Raw genomic sequence first — 19,145 nt, 5'->3', positions numbered from 1 at the left:
TCTGCTTCAGTTTAGCAGTAAGTAGAGGGGTGGAGAAGATGCTGTGGCCCTACTAGACTGTGTTCATGGATCTCCCAGACTTACCGTTACCTTAGGTCAGGATTGTTCCCAGCTTGTCCCCTGCTAGCTGAGACCTAGATGTCCTACTCTGTCACCTTTTCAGTTATCTTCTTCCTAATTCCAAATTCCATGGGTTCCCTTCATATAGAGAAATAGAATATATGCATTTACCTGTCCCCACCCAGGAAGGGGTCAAAGATCCTGACACCTCTTGTGCATGATCCCTAAGCAAGGAACAGTAAGAACAGATTTGTATGCTACTTCCTGGAGGGTTGCAGAATTGGAACTACTAGTGGATGAGAGATAAGCCACATCAGCAGAGGAAGATGTGATGCTCACCTGGGGTATAGATAGTAAGGTGCTTGTTACAGCCATGAAAACTGGGACAGTGGCCATAGTAGCTGCTGCACTTTTGAAGAGACTTCATTGAGAGCTGGGGCAGGAGAAGGAATTGGCTATTTATAGAACCCCACATAGATACAAATTTGTATTTACATCCTATATCTACGATAATGAGCCATGGATATTTGCATTCATATTTGTGGATTTGGATACCTGTGAATATAAAGCAGATATCCACAAATTTGCAGGGTTCTAGATACAAAATTTGTATCTGCATCTGCATTCATAACTGCATAAATGAGCTGTGGATATCCACATGCACATCTTCAGATACCTGTGAATATAAAGCTATCTGTGGATTTCCAGGGCTCCGGTTATTTGGTGGGGATGAATGTGTGAATGAAGTGGTGAATGGATAAATAAGGTGCAAAGAGTGAATTGTGTGTGGAACCACCAAGTCTGACTTGTTGGTGAACAAATGGGATGAAGAGGTAGTCTCCAAAGAGAGAGAGAGATTCTCTGCATGCTGGTGGGTGGTAATTTGCCAAGACTTATATATGACAGTGTAAACAGAGAGAGAAGCCTTCTTCCCAATAAGCTTTTTCTTAAACATTTTCACTGGCACAATTCCACTAGAGATCAGTGTGGAAGCAGTAGTGTAAATTTACTGCCATATATAAACATAGCTGTATCTAAATTTATGCTGTTTCTGAAATTATTGAGAAAAGGTGAGATTATGCTAATAGAGCTTTTCTCTTACATCCATTGACTTTTCAGGAGAAGTGCTCCCACAATGCTCCTGCAAGCACTGCTACATTACTAGTATCCTGAGGATTATTTTAAATACCTGCTGTGCACATGAAAAATTGAAAGAACTGATTCACAACTCTGTTTTGTGCAGCTCTGTCATTTTGTGCAAGTTATTTAACTTGCATATTTGCATATAACCATAATGTTCAGTTCTGTCGTCAATTTTATCCTGTCCCAAGTTGTGGCAGAGGTAGGCTAGAGCTGTGCAAAACTTGGAGGTTATAAGGCTTTAGATATGCATAGGGTGAGCAGGTGCAAATTGTGTCTAGGGGTTCTAGAATACGCTGTTGTTTGCTGGATGTCTAGGATTGCTGGCCTATAGGTTGGTGTAGGGGTGTCTGGGACAGGTACTATCTGAAAGAGAGAGATGTGGCTAGGCTCTCACTGGGAGGCATGGTGTCTGGGTGGAAGAAACTGAGGCTAGTACTGAATCCTCATCTTCTGTCCTTACTCATCACCAAGCCACCTGTTGCTTAGGTGGTATTGGGAATAGCCAGGGGAAAGACTAGCATGCTTCTTGTTGGCCTGAATGCAGGCTTCATAGCTGCTTCTAGCAGCCTCAGTAGATTTGCAACTCTTGCTTGCAGCACAAGCCCAATTCAGTGAGAGATTCTGGCTGAGGTATAGACAGACTTCAATAGGATATGTATGATTGTCACGTGAGATACATGACACTTGGCAGCCACACTGGCTGGAGAACGTTCAGACTCTGTGATACTACAGCAAAGACTAATTCAAAGACTTAAGTGATGTGTTTGAGATAGTGGTCCGATTGGGAAGGACTGCGTTTTGACAAAGAACTTCTAGAAAAATCCATATTGGGCCACCTACTTATATTTGTTTTTACTAGAATGGAAGGAACACTAACTTAACTCCCTCTCCCCCCCCCCCCCCCCCGCAAAAAAGACAAATTAAACTGTAGAAAATAATTATATTTTGAAAAATTACTACCCTAAGGCAGACAGTCAAGTGATTCCTTTTGTCAGTCCAGGTAATGCTGGTAACAAATAGTGCAATCGGAAACTATAACTGCTAGTGCAGAAGAATTAACAATACTATTTCTTGTCTTCTAGGTGCATTTCCTCCGTTACCAGGTCAAGCAAAGGCTCTTTCCCGAAAGATGACCCTCAGCAACCTGTGGCTTGTTGTCATACAGTCCCTTGCGTTTTTGTCGGGTGGTATGTGGTACTGCATCTTTCAGTATTTTTATCATTGCCTATTTTAAAAGTTGAAAGGGACCTGAGGACACCTTGAGAAGCCAGGCTCTTGCAAATCTGCATCATGTTTATATGTGCAAATGTGAATATACAAGAGTAAAGGAAAATGCTGGATGGATTTTTACCCCTCTTAGGGGAGATTTTAAACTCCACTAAATGTGAGGATCAGTTATATTGTGACCTGATGTATTTTAAGAACTGTCCATATTTTTAAAAGGTGTATACCCCCCCACGCTCTTAAGCGAATTCAACATTTGGACAAGAGGTGTAATTGTACAACCACCATAGAAGAAAATCTGCAACAAGAATGTTCTAACACTACAGGTATTGTAGTTAAAGCTCAGAAAAGTAAGCAACTTTGTTTTTCCTGTAGTCTGTACTACAAATTGTGTGGTAGATATCCTTCGTTTGCAAAAACTGAAGATATACTGCTGGGATCAGTTAAACATATTCTGCAGAGCTGGTTATGATATCTTAACTGTTCTCTGATCAGCCATCATTGTATTAGACGCACTATTTCTAAGGACAACACCCAAATGAGAGCCAGTGTCAGCAATGGGGTTGTTTTTTTGCAAGGGGGGGGGCGGAGAAAACAGTGCTCAGAAAGGTGTTTCAGTATCATAATGTGTTTTAAAAATGGTGTGCACCTGATAAATCAGCCCATTACTATTGAACATCTAATGTCCATATTCTAGTGTATTCCTTCTTGTGAGGGAACTTTAAAAAGTCACATCACTTGATTTAGTTCCCTTTTGTGTTCAAAATGTGTCCCATAAATTGATTATTGTCTTTTTGCAAAATGCACTTTTAAAGTTGAAAATACAGTGAAGGAAAAGTATGTAGCTTAGGGAAAATAGCAAGCTTTATCTATAGCAACTTGGAATCTTAAGAGGCATTAATTCTTTCTGCTGTGTTGGATACCAAACTTGAGCCCATGTGATGATTTTATAGCTTATAGAGATTTCTTTTCATTTGTTGTAACAGCACTAAAGACATTTTGGCACAGGGCTTAACCAAATCATCTCAGCATTTTTCTTAGGAAGAATATTAGGAAGCTGATCTCTTTAAAAAGATGCGTAGAAGTGCAGGCCTAAAGCTATAGGAAAATGTTCAACCTATCTGTGGAAAAAATACACAGAATACAGAAGGCAGTATTAGCCTGCCACCATGCTGAAAGTGTCAGTCTGAAAAGGAGAATTAAGAGGCAGCCTGGCACAAAATAGATTTTCTGGGGTCTGGCTCACAAATCTTCTGATGGAACATCAGCACTGTGTGTTCTCACTTCTGATCAGGTTAGTGGGCATCACATTCCTGTGATTACACTGAGATACAAAAGAACTATTCCTAGAATGCCATTATTCCCTATAAAAACATATGATGTAATAAGAACTTAGAGAATTACTATGGTGTATTATCTTTCTTGGATTAGAACTCTGAGAGTAAAGTAAGGCAACAGTCGTTGTCTACGTTGAGTTAGTGATAGAGACTCCCTGTTTCCTTAAGCTCATGACGAGTTTTGATAAGTGTACAGAATAAAAATATAAAACATAACTTCATATTTTCTTTTTGTCCTGGGTGGGGTAACAAACCAAAAAAGGGAAAGATGTGTATTTTTCCTGGCTTAGTGGGGGGAGAGAGTGACCTAGTTAACTACGCCAAAAATACAATGACTTGATCATAAGGTCACTCAGCATGGTTAATTACAAAATGATGCATTATAGAAGATCAACTGAAATACCTCATGGACTGTTATGATACCACTAAGGTGAAATGCTGAAGACAGTGTTAATGTTTAGATTACTGTCGCGCGCGCACACACACACACACATACATACACACACACACACACACACACACACACACACACACACACACACACACACACACACAGTAGAAGAACATTTTTCTTTACATTTTTGTTCCATTGCTTACAAGCTAAAGTTTATTTCATCTGCCATATTGCAGGACGATGCAGGGAAAGTTCAGTGACAACCATCATAAATGTGTCCATAAATAGCAGGCCAGATCTGAAGAAAAGTGTACTGGAAATGATCTGCAGAATGCAAATGGCAGACTCTTTATTTGTCTTGCTTTCATATGATTTGGTTTGACTGATTTTGTTGATACCCACATTCCAACAACTTATTTGGTTTTGACTTGGGAAGGAAGGGGATGATATAAAAAGGGAAGATTGTGTCTAAGCAAGTTGCACAACAGTAGCATGCATTAGACTACTGCATGCAAAAGTATATTGCTTTTCTAATGCAGTATATTGTTTCCAGTGGCCTAGCATGACACACTAAATACTCACATGCTGCCTAATGAAATAGTAGGATTGAGCAATAGGTGCCAAGATGGGTATATAATTTATCTAGTCTCTTTGATTATTATCAACATGTTTCTTTTTTAATATCAACATGTTTCTTTTTTTTATATATTGGAAAATGTTTTTGTTTTAAGCACTGATTGTAGTTTCAGTGGGAGATTGTCACATTAGATTGGTTCTCTCCGATCTGCACTGGAAGTTGTGAAGAGTATGTCATGATCTTAGTATGATTGAATTAAGTGACATTGAAAAGACACTGCTGTTAGGAATTCTGAGTAGGAGTCATGGACTTAGGTATTGGTTTATGAAGGAGTTTAAACAGGAGTGATAATAAAAAATTCATTTAAGGGAAAACATAAAATGTAAGTAATATATAGGAAATACGGTAATGAAGTCCTCTGCTGGTCAAGACTGTTTGAAGATTAGCAGGTTATCTTGCAAAATATGCAATTTCTTTGATAATTCATTCACCGTCACCTGGTTAGTTATCTTAGCTGTAGTGGACACTGCTGTAAGTCACACAGAGGTTTTCCATTCAGAACAGAGATGTCTCTGGACGGAAAAATGCACCTAGTAGAAAATTAATTTAGTGGTAAAAGTGACCTGCCACGTTTCAGTATAATTTAATACAACTTTGAATTGGTGGTGTAACAGGCAGTTTTGTGGAGGAATGTGTAAAACAGATTGAAAATATCTGCAGGAAATTTAGTTTTACAGATTGTGGAACTATTAATTTCTCTACTGCTTTGGAATATGAGGGAAAACTAAACAGAATTTTTTTATAAAAGCCGATAATGTTGGTTCCATGTTTCAGATAGTATTTATCTTAAAACTGTTTTAATAACCACTTTCAGGGGGGAAATATAGCCTTAGTAGTTTAGAATTGCTGCTTTTTTGGATCCCGTTAAATGACCAATATTGTACCATTCATAGATTATGGAACCAGTGTTTTTTCCCTTTTGTGACCATCCTTTCCTTACAGGTCATCTTGTAATTTACAAACCATTTTCCCAACTATTTTAGTCATGATTTACCTTGAAAAGGGGGTTTAAGTTGCTTTAGTCATACTTTAAAAGCCAGGCTTTTGTGTTACTCAGAATAGTTGATCTTTCTCTTCTAGAAGTTATTGGAAATAAGGTGCAACTTACTACATTTAAAATGTAACTACCATTGTGGTGATCGTATTCATTATTCACCCATTTCACAAAAAGATGGAGTTATCTCTCCCCTCCCCCCCGATTACCACAAGTGCTGTGAACCTTTACATGTGTTTGTAGAAAATAATAAAAATACCGAATACTGTGTGTGGTAGGAATTACTGGTCCACTTTACCTTGGCATAACATTTATCTTGGGACCAAAGCTACTTAAATCTGTGATTTCCAAATTGCAAAACTGTTTGGAGGTTGAATTTTGAGGTTTGTTTTTGGTAGTTTCCCTGAACTATTTTGTGCCGATCTAACAAAATCAAATGGAATAAAGTAACTGTACAACTGATGGTACTGCACTGTTTTTGGAAATAATGCAGCCATATGAACGAAAATGTATTTTGCAAAATTACATATTTGTTAATTTTTACATTTAATTGTTTTTAAAACCGTAGGAAGAGCAAAGTTAAAAATTTTAAAACACCTGTACTTGAGTTGAGAGGTCTGATTACATTAATGTTTTTGAATGGTTTTATTTTTATTATGTATAACTGTAGGCTATATGGCTGTGATTCAGAGAAAAATCTTTAAAAGTAAGAAGTCTATGCATTTTACAGTTAAACTTTTTATTTTACCATTGGGTAATAAAACAATTATACATTGAACAGCTGTTGTGTTAAAGTGAGTTAATTTCCTTTAAACTTATTACAAACGAGTTTTTGTACTATGAAATCTTAGGTTTCTTGATGCTATATTGCTAATTGTGTGTGTCTGAATTGTCCTCTCCCTATTGTGTGTGTATCTGCATATTTGTTTATGGTCAGAATGAATGCAGAAACTTGTCGTTGGTTTTCTAAAAGTGGTTTTGCACAAGGCTGGTCACACTTGATTTATTTTATTTCGTCCTTGGATATTTTTATCAAATCTTTTCAACAATCAAGACATTTTTCAGAAATGTAGATACAGAAACCAAAAGAGATTTTTCTTTACAAAGTAAAGGTGACTCTTAAGTACAACAAATTAAAGTTGATTTTTTCAAGATTCCATGCTTTTAATCTTTAATAGTTATATTTTTGTTTGTGGGAGGGCAAGGTTTTATTAAATGTCCACTGTGTTTACTATGAAACATCAAGTAGCAAAACTGTTTTTCCATTCACAGTGCAGCTTGGGTTTTAGTTAGTGCATATATAAGGCATTACTGCATTTCACTGTATAGATGCTGTTTGTGAAGACTTGTCTTTCTGGGTCAGACGCTGTTTTTTGAACTAACAAAAGGGAAAGTGGGGAGAAGACGAGTAACGTCTGCAAATCCTTTCTCCCAGAAAACTTTCTTTACATTTATTGGAAGCTTTGGTGGAATAAGGACTGCAGAATTTGGCCTAAAGATTCTAGAGCTAGGACATGCTTTCCTTCTTTATCTAAAATCTTCCTTGAAGTTTATGGTTGTTCAGGGCATATAAAGAACACAGAATCTGGGTTCTAAGTATGCCATGGACTGTGTTCAATCTAGAAAGATGGGAATTTTTTCCTAAAAAGTGTGTTGCCATCTTGTGTATTTCTGACATGTGAGTTGCTCTTATTATTTTAAACAACTTCAGCTAGGCAAAGTAATCTACAGAGCAACATACATTCTGTGACCCTGGACTGTATCTCTTAACAATAGCACTTAGTGTTGTTTTTAACTTAGTTAAATTAACTTTTTAACAAATACTGTATACAGTAATAAGTAACAGAGAAATGGAACTCGGTGCAAGATGCATCAGTATATTCCAAAATCTGTAGAACATAGTAGTGGCTGTAGTTATGTGTCTGTCTTCATTTCGCTTCTGGATTTTGTTTTTCCATGCTGTGTTTTTTCTGTGATCAGTGAAAAAGATTTATAGAGAAAAGGGGATAAAGGGAAAACTTGAAAGCTGAATTTAAAGCTCTAAGAGATCCAATGCTGACTGGCCCTGTTCTCATGTTGAAAAAAGCCATTGTTTTAAATTCCTGCTTAATATGAAAATGGGGTTTTCTAAGTTCCTTACTGCTGGAAGAAATGTATTTTTTAAAAGGAAAAAAGTCCCTCTTTGGTTATGAGACTGTCAGCTGAATAAGCTGGTGTGATCATATCATGACATGCTGATCAGATATAATCAATAAATTTTTACCTCACAGGGCTCATAATCTTGTACTTTTGCTTCTCTGGTAATGTCTTAATTTGTCTTGTGGATTCCTGGCTTAGCAAACACCAAGAGTTTCCACTGAAGCAGCAAACAAGAAAGGTGATATGAGTGTCACACATGTACATATGCAAGTACTCCCCATACATACACATACACAGAGAGAGAGAGAGAGAGAGAGAGCGCTTTGAAGAAATTTTTGATTTGGCAAAAAATCATGTACAGTGTGAAACTGACTCAAATATAATTCAGTGGCGATACAGGGATTCCAAACGCTCGCACGCGCAGACACACTCTTGTTCATCATCCACCCCAAGCTGATAAGGGAGAAACAAAATCAAGGCCCAACAATGTATTTCTCAACTGCTACCTCTCCAGCTCATTGAGTGTAGGCTTCCTTTAAAGGGAGCTATGACATCATATCCATCTTTATAATCATGGTGGCCACAATGCTGGAACCATGAATTGAAAGTAAGAGGGTTATCTAGAAGAGCCTGACAAACTGAGAGCCTACAGCAGGGTCCACTCTCAGCTCCAGTATTTTCTCGTGGCCAGTAAGGGAATTAGCTCTGGTAGCCAATGTGCCTTGCTCTGGTGGTTCTGTGCCCATCACCTCTTCTGCTCCTGGTCCCCTATCTTTCCAAGGACGACAACATCTTTTTAATGACACAGTCCTCCCACTGTGCCACACTCTGTACTCCTCTCCAAATTCTGGGGGAATGTATCATAGTTCAATGTCCAGTCTCTTCCTGCTGCAGCTCAATGACTGACCACTTCCTCAGTGGTGAGGGGGCAGGAGGGAAAGGGAGAAGAACCAGGCTTGCCTGCAACTCTGGATCCCAGCCCAGGGACCCTGTAGATAGTTGCTACCTTCTGCTTCCCCTCTGACTTCTCAGTAGATCTCCTTGGACTTCCCCCATGGTCCCAGCACCCTCTCTGCTCTTGCTGCACGATCCCTGCAGCCTGCCTGGAGCTGTCTTTAGCAACACTGGTCTGGATCTCTGCCTGGAATACTGCTCTGAATAGGATGTTTGATGCCTTCACCCAGTCCTCCCTCCTCAGGCTCCAGGGAGTGACTAAAACTGTTCTGCAGCCCTTCTTATATGGGCCAGCCTAGCCCATATAAGACTGGCTGCTCTTCACAACCCCTCTTCCATTGGCTGCTTCCAGAGCAACCTCCAAGGGCTTAGAGCCCTTAGAGCAGTGGTCTCCTACCTTTTTACACCCAAGAGCACTTTTTAAATGTCAGGACAAGCCAAGATCTACCCCAAGATCCCACCCCTTTCTTGAGGCCCCACCCTGTCTGTTCCCCTTCTCTCCATCACTTTCTATCCCTGGCCCTTATATGGATACACTGCTGCTTTTTTTAAATCTTTCTGATGGAAGAGTTTTTTCCAACATTTGGCCCATCTAGACTGGGCCAAATGTTAGAAAAAACCCTTCCTTTGGAAGCCCCCTTATTCCTCATGGAACGAGGAATACAGGGGCTGCCAAAAGATCATGTTTGCTGGAAAAACTCCTGTAGTCTAGCCGTGCCCTCACTGGGTTGAGACAGGAGGTGCAGGCTCTGGGGTGGGAATGAGGGATTTAGGTGTGGGAAGGGGTGAGAGGTGCAAGCTCTGGGAGGGAATTTGGGTGCAGGAGGAAGTAGAGAATGCTCAAGGAGAGGGGCTCCAAGCTGGGGAGTGTTGGGCTCAGGTAGAATATTGGAGTGCTGAGCAAGCCACAGGCTTTTGGATGTGAGGGTGCAGGAGTTTGGGTTGTGGTGTGTGAAGGGCTCAGGGCAGAGAAGTTGGGAGTACGTTGGGCTTAGGACACAAATTTGCAGTGTGTGAATAGTGCAAGAGTGTTGAGGCAGAAGGTTGAGGAGTGGGGGTGCAGGAGTTTGGGGATGAGAGGCTCAGGACAGGGGGTTCCAGTATATGAGAGGCTCAGATTTGGGGTCGGAGTGGGAGGAACACGAGTGTTATGATGCTGTGGTCAGATGAGGTCTTGACCCCATTTGGGGGCTTGTTGGCCAGGCTTCATTTTTAAATAAAATACTGTCAAACACAAAAGGTTTCAGCATTGTCTTTATTTGTGAGAGGGGCAGGGAACCTGTTTTGAGTCAGGGGTCACTGACCCACAGAAAGTCAGTCGGGGCCACACAAGTGAGATACAAAAACACAACTCCTCCAGACTCCTCAAGCCTCACTAATGTGGCTCCAACTGTGCTGCTGGGACAGGGGACAGGATGCTGGTGGGTGCTGGCGCAAGGAACAGGGTGCTGGGGCACGGGATAGGGTACTTACGGAGTCTGAGTGGGGGGGAAAGGGGGAGGGACCAGTACCTGGGGATCCTGCAGCTGTGTGCCAAGGCCCAGAAAGTGCGTGGGCTGCTCCCCCATCCCCCAAACAGCAGTACAGTACCTGAAATGCTGGTCTGTCACATGCCGGGGACTTTCTTCCCCTGCTGGAGGGACGGGGACGGGGGGGGGGGGGGAAGAGTCCCCGAGTGTGCCAGCTCCAATTGCTCGGGCAGCACGTGCCTTGCTCTTCCGCTCCCCACAGCAGTGCATCCTGCCTGAGCAGCTGGAGCTGGTGCGCTGGGGATTTTCTTCCCCTGCTGCCTTCCTGCATGGGAGATAATGGGGGGAGTGGAAGTCCCCAACTGCCCCAGCTCCAACTGCTCTGGCAGCACGTGCTTTGCTTCTCCATTCCCCATGGCAGTGTGCACTGCCTGAGCAGTTGGAGCTGGCGCAGTCCTGGACTCTCCCTCCCTCCCCATTCTCTCCCCCATGCACAGGAAGGTAGCAGGGGAAGAAAGTCTCCAGCGGGCAACAGATCAGCGTTTTAGGTATTGCACTTGCTGTTTGGAGAGGGGGGAAGAATAGTCCGTGCACTTCCAGAACCTAGTGTGCAGCTGCAGAACTACTGCCCACCCCACAGGAAGCCTGCGCTACCTCTGTTGTCCCTGGAAGTAACGTCAGTGCGGGGTTCGTATTGGGGTAAGGGCAACGAGATGGGGGGGCTCCCAAAAGCCTTGTGATTGACTGGTCGAGCCCCCAAGGTTGACCCATTGATCACGATCAACAGGTTGGTGACCATGGCCTTAGAGCCTAGTGTGAGGCAGGTGCTCTTGTAGGAAAATGTGTAACTTTCAAAAGGTGAGCATGATTTCAACTATTGCATGTTGAAAGGAGAGAAAATGCTACTTGCTGGTCCTGGGAAGGTGTCCTATTACCAATATCCTTTCAGGAACTTCAGACCCAACCATGCATAAATTGACAACTAGATAGATTTTATTTTTTCATGCCTTTCTGCTTCATTCTGTGCTTTCATACACAGCTAGCTGGCTGATATGATTCAGTCCTGCTCAGGAGAATGGGGTTGTGATGGTCCAAGCAACCTCAAAGATAACAGGATCTAATATCTTGAGAAGGCTAAAAAATGCTTATTCCATAACGTTCATAAACATTTTTAATACCTATTTTAAACATTCAAACTGACAGGTATTTCCAAGGAGTATTAGAGAAATAAGATGGGTGAGATAAGATCTTTTAGTGGATCAATTTCTGTTGGTGAGGACACATCTACACTATGCGGTAAAGTTGAATCTAATATGGTTAATTTCTTATTTCCTGATTTTACGAAGTCGAAGGTCTGTGTCTTCACTGCAGGGAAAAATTAAATGCGGTCCAAAATAGTGTGTCCCCATTAGGGAGCTTACCATCAACTTAGTGAGTGAGGCGCTGTGGGCACCTTTGCATTCCGGGCTATGCTCAGTAGCTGCTGCGACCAAAACTCTGCAGCGGGTAGTTAGAGGGGCGTATGTTGCCAGTGTCCCATGAGGCATGAGTCCAGGGGTTGGCAACCTCCAGCACACATGCCACAAGTGGCACTTGAGCCGATTTCTCATGATACGCAGGGCAGGAGCTCAACTCCACCCCTGCCACCCATGTAGGCGGGAGCTTGTGCTGCAACTCCAGCCTCAGCTGTAGGCCAGAGCACTAGCTCTGGTTTCCTGCTGGGGAGGATGGGAGAGGCGCATGTGCATCCCTGGGGCTGCCCCTCCCCAACCTGGAAGTGCAGCTCCTGGGAGCTAAGGGGTTAACACACTCCCTTGGCTACAGGCTTCTTACTTTGGGAAGGAGCAGGGCTGGCCTTGCTCCACAGAGCTGGGGCTGGGCAGCTGGCACATGTGGCTGCTCCATGCAGGCTTTGTACACTGTCAGGGAGCCCATTCCCCAGTGCCCCTCTGTGCCCAGCTAGGCTGGAGTCAGCTCTGGTCAGCCCTGGGCTCTTCCTGCCCCAGTCCCAGAGCTGCAGACAAAAGGGTGATCTGGGCAGGAAAGAGACTGTTTCCCCTCTACTCCCCGCACCTCTCCTCACCCCAGCACTGCTGCCCTGCTGGTAAGTGCACTGGGGGCACAGAGATGTGGGGGCAGAAAGGGGGATGAATGAGGATGTGGGGGCATGGGACAATGCAGGGGATCAGGCTGGAGGGGCAGAAGTTACATGGAGGGGGTGGAACAATGCAGGGGATCAGACGGGGGGATCGTGGGGCTGAGGGGAGCAAGCCTGGACTAAAGGGAAGATGTAAGGGGGGGATACAGTTTTACTTTGCAGAAGCTGCACTTTCCGTTACTCCCCACTTCTTTTCCTCCTTCCCCAACTAGCTATTTGGCTGCATTCTCGCTCTTACCTTTTCTGCATTACTACCCCAACCCCCTTCTGCCCCCAAACTGACTCCCTCTCGTACCCCCCCCACATCCTCTCCTGCTACCAAACTCCCTTCCAGACCCTGCCCTCCTCACGCGCTCCTATACCCCACCTCTTGCCAAGATCCTGCATCTCTATTTCACTCGCTGGTGGCCCTGTCCCACACATTGAATCCCTCATTTTTATTTTTACCCCAGAGCCTTAGGGGGTTCACAAAATCTGCTAACTCTGGAACCCCAGAAAAGTAAATCTGGTTTGTGGGGAAGCCCTGAACATCAATCTCCCTTGTCCCTTCCCCCTTGCCCCACGGGGGCTGGAGCACCAGAGGAGTGAGGTGTGTCAGTTGTGGACCACATCAGTGAGGGTTGTGGGTTTTGGATGAGTTTTTTTGCTTCTCACTTGTGTGGTCCCCAACTGATTTTTCTGTGGGTTAGTAGTTCCCCACCCCTGCCATAAAGAAAACATTGAAGCATTTTGTTGGACATAATATTTAATTTTACTTAAAATGAAGTTTGATAATCTAACATGAGAGTTAAAATGCTTAATTTGTTTAATAATTTAAATTAAGCTGTTCTCCCCAGCTGCAGCACTAGCAAAATGGCTCAGGTGTAATTATGAAATTAATGGTGAGTTTCCATTAGCAAATGATAGTCCATGGAAAGGTTTGCATTGACCTAGGTGGTCCATGGGGTGCGCAGTGGCGAGCCACCCCTACGTGCTCCCTGGGAGAGTGGCACGGCCGAGGCAGGAGGGTTACATTTTGGCACACCGTTTTGGAAAGGTTATTGAACCCTGATCTAGTCCTTCCCCCTTGCATGAGATTGAGGGGAAGCAGTATGCTCACACCTTATGGTACCCTGGTCACCCGCACAGATGCCACAGCAGCATGAGCATGGATCCCACTTTGCAGCAAGCTGTTACGATAGTGACATGGGTCGTGGTGCGCCTAATGATGCACTACTTGGAGAGCATATGCATGTTGCTCTTCCAGGAAGAGGGTGAGGATGAAGTTCAGTATGGTATGGGGGGCCTACTCATGCAAGATTTGGTGTTGACACTAGTGCAGCCACCAGTCAATCCTCTGGACACAGTGCAACGCTGTGAGACAAACTCAGACTGGTGTGACCACATTGTGATGCAGACATGGGACGATCATCAGTTGCTTTAGAACATCCAAATGCTCAAGGCCATGTTCCTGGAACTTAGCAAATGACTTTCCCCTGTCCTGAGGCGCCACAATACCCAAATGAGACCTGCTGTGACCCTGGCGAAATGCATAACAATTGCCCTACTGGTGGGGCTGTGTGTCAAGGGCCTCTCTTACCCAGGCCACCACTGGGCTGGTCTCTCACTCCTAACCCCAGGCTATGTCTACACTGACAGCTTCTTGCGCAAGAACAGACATTCGTTTGCAAAAACTTGCCGGCTGTCTACACTGCACGAGCGTTCTTCCAGAAGTAAATTTACAGTACAGCGTTGTAAAACAGGGCTTCTTCCGGAAGAGTTATTCCTCTCCCCACGGGGAATAAGCCCTCTTCCACAAGAGCTCTTCCAGAAGAGGGCAGTGTAGACAGGCAACTTGAATTTCTTGTGCAAGAAGCCCCTATGGTTAAAATGACCCTCAGAGCTTTCTTGAGCAAGAGAGCATCTACACTGCCATGAATGCTCTTGTACAAAAGCACATGGCAGTATAGATGCTCTCTTGTGAAAGAGTTTTTGCACAAGAACTCTCACAAAAGAGTTCTTGCGCAAGAAGCTGCCAGTGTAGATGTAGCCCCAGAGTTTGGGGTTCGCAGCAGGTGTCTGTGGTAGTGAGCCCAGCAGTGCCTCCTCAGACTCCCTCCCTTGCTGCCTCCATCTAATGCTGTTGCAGATTGTTCTCTCAAAAACTCTGTCTTTCTCCACCACCTCTCTTCTATCTCTCTCACCCCCAGCTTCCAACTGTTGAGGCTTTTAAAGGCCCTCAGTGAGCCAGCAGAGGAGTCAGCTGGCCCCAATTTGCCTGAGCCAGCTCCTTCCCAGCTGCATCTAATTGGGCTGCAGTTCTCTGCTTCTTCTCACAGGGGTTTTTCCCTTTGGGGCTGCTTTTTCCCCCCTCTGCGCTCCGGCTCAGTGGGTGCCATTCCCCTGCCCCACTGTAACTTCTGGGAAGGAGGAGGAGGAGAGGCAGCAGGATGCAGAAGCTGCTCTTCCCCTTCTCCCCCCGCTCCTGTCCTGCTCCTGCACCAGCCGGAGCCCTCCCCACCCACCCAGCCGCCCTCCTGCCTGCTTGCCTGCCTGCTGAGGCCTGCTTCCCTGGACACTGCTCCAGCCGCCGCTGCTGCTGCTTCTCACCACCACCACCACCAGCTGCTGCTGCCTGAGGGAAGAGGGGGGGCCTGCCGGCTGCCCTTCCTCTCCCCTCCTCCACCGCTCCGGGGAAGGAGGACCCCACCAGCACCCACCACCCGGAGGCCTGCCCCACCTGGCTGCTGCCCGCCCGCTGTTGCTGCTGCTGACTACCTGCACCCCACCGAGGGAGACGAGGACCGCCTATTGGACTGTGGAGGGGGTTTGTTTGCAAGAACTGAGCTTTTTACCTGCTCCTGGGGTGGTGGTGGACAGAGACACCAAGAGGGGGGCCGGGGGAGAAGCATAGAGCCCTTCCCCTAGCCCAGCTGCCCCTCCCATACCACCCCCCCACAACCCCCTCCACCAACCCCTGCACCACCAAGGAAGCGCCCCTCGGTGGGGCTGGCTGTTCCCCCTGTTTGTGCCACCTGGGACTGTCTTTGCTACGGCAGTGGGCGAGGACTGAGCCTCCCACAAATGCTCGTGGGCGAGCTCCCCCCCCTTGGACTTAGCCCCCTTCCCTCAGCAGTGTCTGGTTGGGGCCCCTCCTTACCTTTGGTTTCCTTGCCCTGCTCCCCACTCTGTTAGCCAGTTCTGTTCCCTTCTCCCCTCCTCAGTTTGCTGACCAGCCCCGCCCAGCTTCAGTTTTTCACTTGCCCCGCCCACATTCAGCTAGTGTTCTGTTTCCCAGTCCTTACTGCCCTATCCTGCCCTGCTAACCCAATGCCCTTCTCCCCCAGCCCCCCAGAAGTCCTGTAGCCCCACCCAGAGTTCCGCCCCCAGCCCGAGCGCTTGTGCCCCCCCCTTTTTAGTTACCCTTCCTTCACATCACCCCTGCCGCTCAACAGCCCCATAGTCCTTCTTGTACCCCAGTGCAGCCGGAGGAGCCTGCCCCCGCCCTGCACCCACTACCTTGTTCATTGCCCGCCCTGCCAGCACCCTTCTCCTCTGCTTCCAGCCTTGCAGGGAGGAGAGGTCGCTGACCTTTTAGGTTTCTAGTCTACTACCCCTGGTAGAACCCTCCCTCCCTGAAATCAGTTAGTGGGAGGGAGTGGTTGGTTTCCCCCTCCCCCTTTTTCCCTCTCCCCCCCAATTGTGTACCCCCCCTTTTTCCCTCACGTGCCCCCTCCCTTGCAATAGCGCCCTCCTCCTCTGCCCAAGTCTTAGCAGGGAGGAGCGGCTGCTAATCCTTCCCTCTCACGGTTGCCCCTTCCTTGAACCCAGTGCCCTCCCCCCTCTTCCAGCCCCCCCCCTCCTTCCATTGATGCCCTCCGCCCCTGCCTGCTGTTTGGTGGGGAGGAGTGGTTAACCCCCATCCCCCCGCCCACAGTTTGCTATTTGCACCTCCCTCCACCCACTCCCCAGGATGGAGGAGATCCCCATCCCTGATGGTCCCTCGGTCCCATCAGTGACACAGGCCCAAGCAACTGCTGCAGCCGACCTCCCTACCCCCGACCCGAGCTCTGCTGCTGCCACGGCTGCTGCCCCCCCTGACAAGGGTGGATCCTCTACCTCGGCCGGCAAGAAAAGCTGGGGAGGGAAGAAAGGCAAGGGCCCGGCCCGGAAAGCCGACCCCTCCGTGGCCAAAACCGCCCCGCCCGCTGCAGCCCTGACACCGGCTGCAGCTCCTCCCCTCCCTGCTGTTCCCCCCCACCGGCTCTGGGGGCGATCCACCTACAGCCCCCAGAGCGTACGCCCAGGTGGCCGCTGCCGCCCCCCCATGTGCCGGGTCATCCGCCCCGACTGCCGCCTCCAGCTCCATCCCTGGCGGCCGAGGCCCCTTTCCCGCCATGACCAGGAGGCACGGCGTCCGCTGCCTCCTGGTCGCCGCCTCGCCCCACATGGAAACCTACGTGCGGGCGTTGGTGACGGTGGCGGGGGCCTCGGCCGTGGTGGCGGCCTCTAAGATGTACGGCAAGGCGGTGTTCTTCCTTGCCTCGGAGGCCGCCGCCCAGGAGGCGGTGGAGAGGGGCCTGGCGGTGGGGGGCGTGCACGTGCCCCTCGAACCTCTGGAGGACCTGGGCGTACGGGTGGTGCTCACCTCCGTCCTGCCCTTCCTCCCTAATGCCGCCCTTTTACCTTCCCTCTCCACTCTGGGGAAACCCATCTCGACCATCAGCCCTCTCCCGCTGGGCTGTAAGGACCCCGCCCTCCGCCATGTCCTATCCTTCCGCCGGCAGGTACAGCTGCAGCTGCCGCCGGCGGCGTGTGGCGGGGAGGCGCTCGAGGGGTCCTTTATGGTGCCCTACCAGGGGGCCCTCTACCGAGTCCACTACTCCTCAGGGGAGACCCGGTGCTTCCTCTGCCAGGCGATGGGGCACATCCGGAGGGACTGTCCCTTGGCCCGGTCAGGGGAGGCATCCGGGACCTCCGGGGCCCGTGAGGACATTGGCTCCACCACTGCCAACCCCCCTGGTAGTCTGGCCTCCATGGCCGCCCCTCCTCCAACCGACGGCCCTGCTCGGGAGCCGGAGGAACCCCCTCCGACGTGCCCGAGCGGGCAGGCGGGCCCCGCCTCTACTCGATCTGTCTCTGCGGGGCCTGAGGAGGAGAGGGTGGCGCGGCTACCGCCGGGCAAGGGAGAGGGCCCCCCCCAGGTGGAGGTATCCCCTTCCAAACTTCCTTTGCCACAACGCCGTCCCCGAAAATCAAATGTGTCCCCCGACCTTGCCCCTGCTGACCAGCCCTCCACTTCCACCTCGGAGGACTGGACGCTCGTCCGGGGGAAGCGCAAAGCCCCCATTCGCGGGCTTCCTCTCCCCCCTCCGATGGGGAGGGCGGGAAGGCCCCCCGAAAGATCCTGAGGGGGGCCAGCGCTGTCAAGATCCCCCCCCCCCCCGGCGAGCGTCAGCAGGAGGTGCCGGCCGAGGAAGCCGTGGCAGCGAGGGGGGACGATGAAGTCCCCCCAGTGGAGCCTATCCACGAGGAGGCCTCTGATGGAGCCCCCCTGGCCCAGGCTCCAATTGACCCCACCCTCCGTCCCCGCTGAGGTAATTGGTGCCTTGACGGCCAGAGGGGAAGGCTCCGGAGCCGAGGGGATGGAGTTGAGCTCCATCTTTGAGGAGATCGAGGCCCTGGGTCTGACCCCGCTCACCCAGGGGGAGGACGACCCTCCGCCAGCGGGCCTCGGTCTGGGCGGCGACTCCGTGGCGCCGCCCCCTCCTCTCCCTAACCCCGTGTCCCAGGTGGCTGACCCCATCCTCATGCTCGGGGCACCCCTGATACTGCCCACTGGCCCGGCCGACTCGAGCGCCGGAACAGATGCTGCCGAGCCCTCCGGGGCGACAGCTGGCATCGAGCGGCCGACTCTAGGGGCTGAGGGTGCCACCCCTCCAGTAACCGGGGTGGGGCGGTCATCCTCCCTTCCCATTGGGGGCCCACCACAAGATACCATACTGGCCGATGCCGAGGCACTAATACTAGTTTTTCCATCTGAGCCCAGCGTCGGCGCGGGCCCCCACATTCCTGTTCCTGTTCCTGACCCCCAGGTCCCCATTCGGGAAGCGCCGCAGCCTGGTGGGACAACCACGGGGGACCCCTTCCCAGACCCTGCCTGGGATTCCGATGCCCTCCCACGTCCCGATCCTCCCCCCACCCCCGCTTCCACCCTTTACGAACCCATTTCCAGTTCTGAACCCTCCCCTGTTCCTGATCCCTCTCCTACCCCCATGTCTGCCCCATTCCCCAACCCTGACCCATCGTCCAGCCTAGAGCCCACCCTTTTCCCTACCCCTACCGTGGAAGACACCTTTCCGTTGCCGTCCCCCCGTCCTTCTCCCATCCCGGTCCCAGTCGTGTCACCCGACTCATCCCTACCACCTCCCCAAATGTCCGCTAGTGCCACCCCCGCGAGGGCCGTCTCATTCCCGCTAGCTATGGGCGGCCCTCGGGCAGTTGTTTTTGTATCCCCAGTCCCCAATCTGTTAGGGGCTGCCGTGTTCCCTCCGCCGCCTCCTCCCTTGCCGGGGTCGGGGGCGGGCAGCTCGGTGCCAGCCGTGTCGGCGCCACGACGGGGATCGGACCCCTGTTTGCCCGCCTCCGTGGCCCGTG

At 48.8% G+C, this 19,145-nt stretch overlaps 1 protein-coding gene across 9 annotated transcripts in view; it reads left to right on the top strand.

Annotated features, from left to right (window-relative positions):
* LPGAT1 (lysophosphatidylglycerol acyltransferase 1) overlaps positions 1-19,145 on the top strand; it is a 249,199-nt gene that overhangs the window by 157,889 nt on the left and 72,165 nt on the right. For 7 of the 9 annotated variants that reach the window (XM_075925141.2, XM_075925145.2, XM_075925139.2 and 4 more), the window contains one exon: positions 2,286-2,390. In XM_075925141.2, coding sequence (XP_075781256.2) covers positions 2,286-2,390 — 105 coding nt within the window. Of the gene's footprint in view, positions 1-2,285; positions 6,568-19,145 lie in introns of those variants that run through there. The other 2 variants (XM_075925143.2, XM_075925142.2) reach the window with 1 other exon arrangement.

Source organism: Pelodiscus sinensis, chromosome 3 (genome assembly GCF_052426305.1).
Source record: "Pelodiscus sinensis isolate ZL-2025 chromosome 3, ASM5242630v1, whole genome shotgun sequence".
NCBI classification, from domain to species: domain Eukaryota; kingdom Metazoa; phylum Chordata; order Testudines; family Trionychidae; genus Pelodiscus; species Pelodiscus sinensis.
This window is presented reverse-complemented; position numbering and strand designations above follow the sequence as displayed.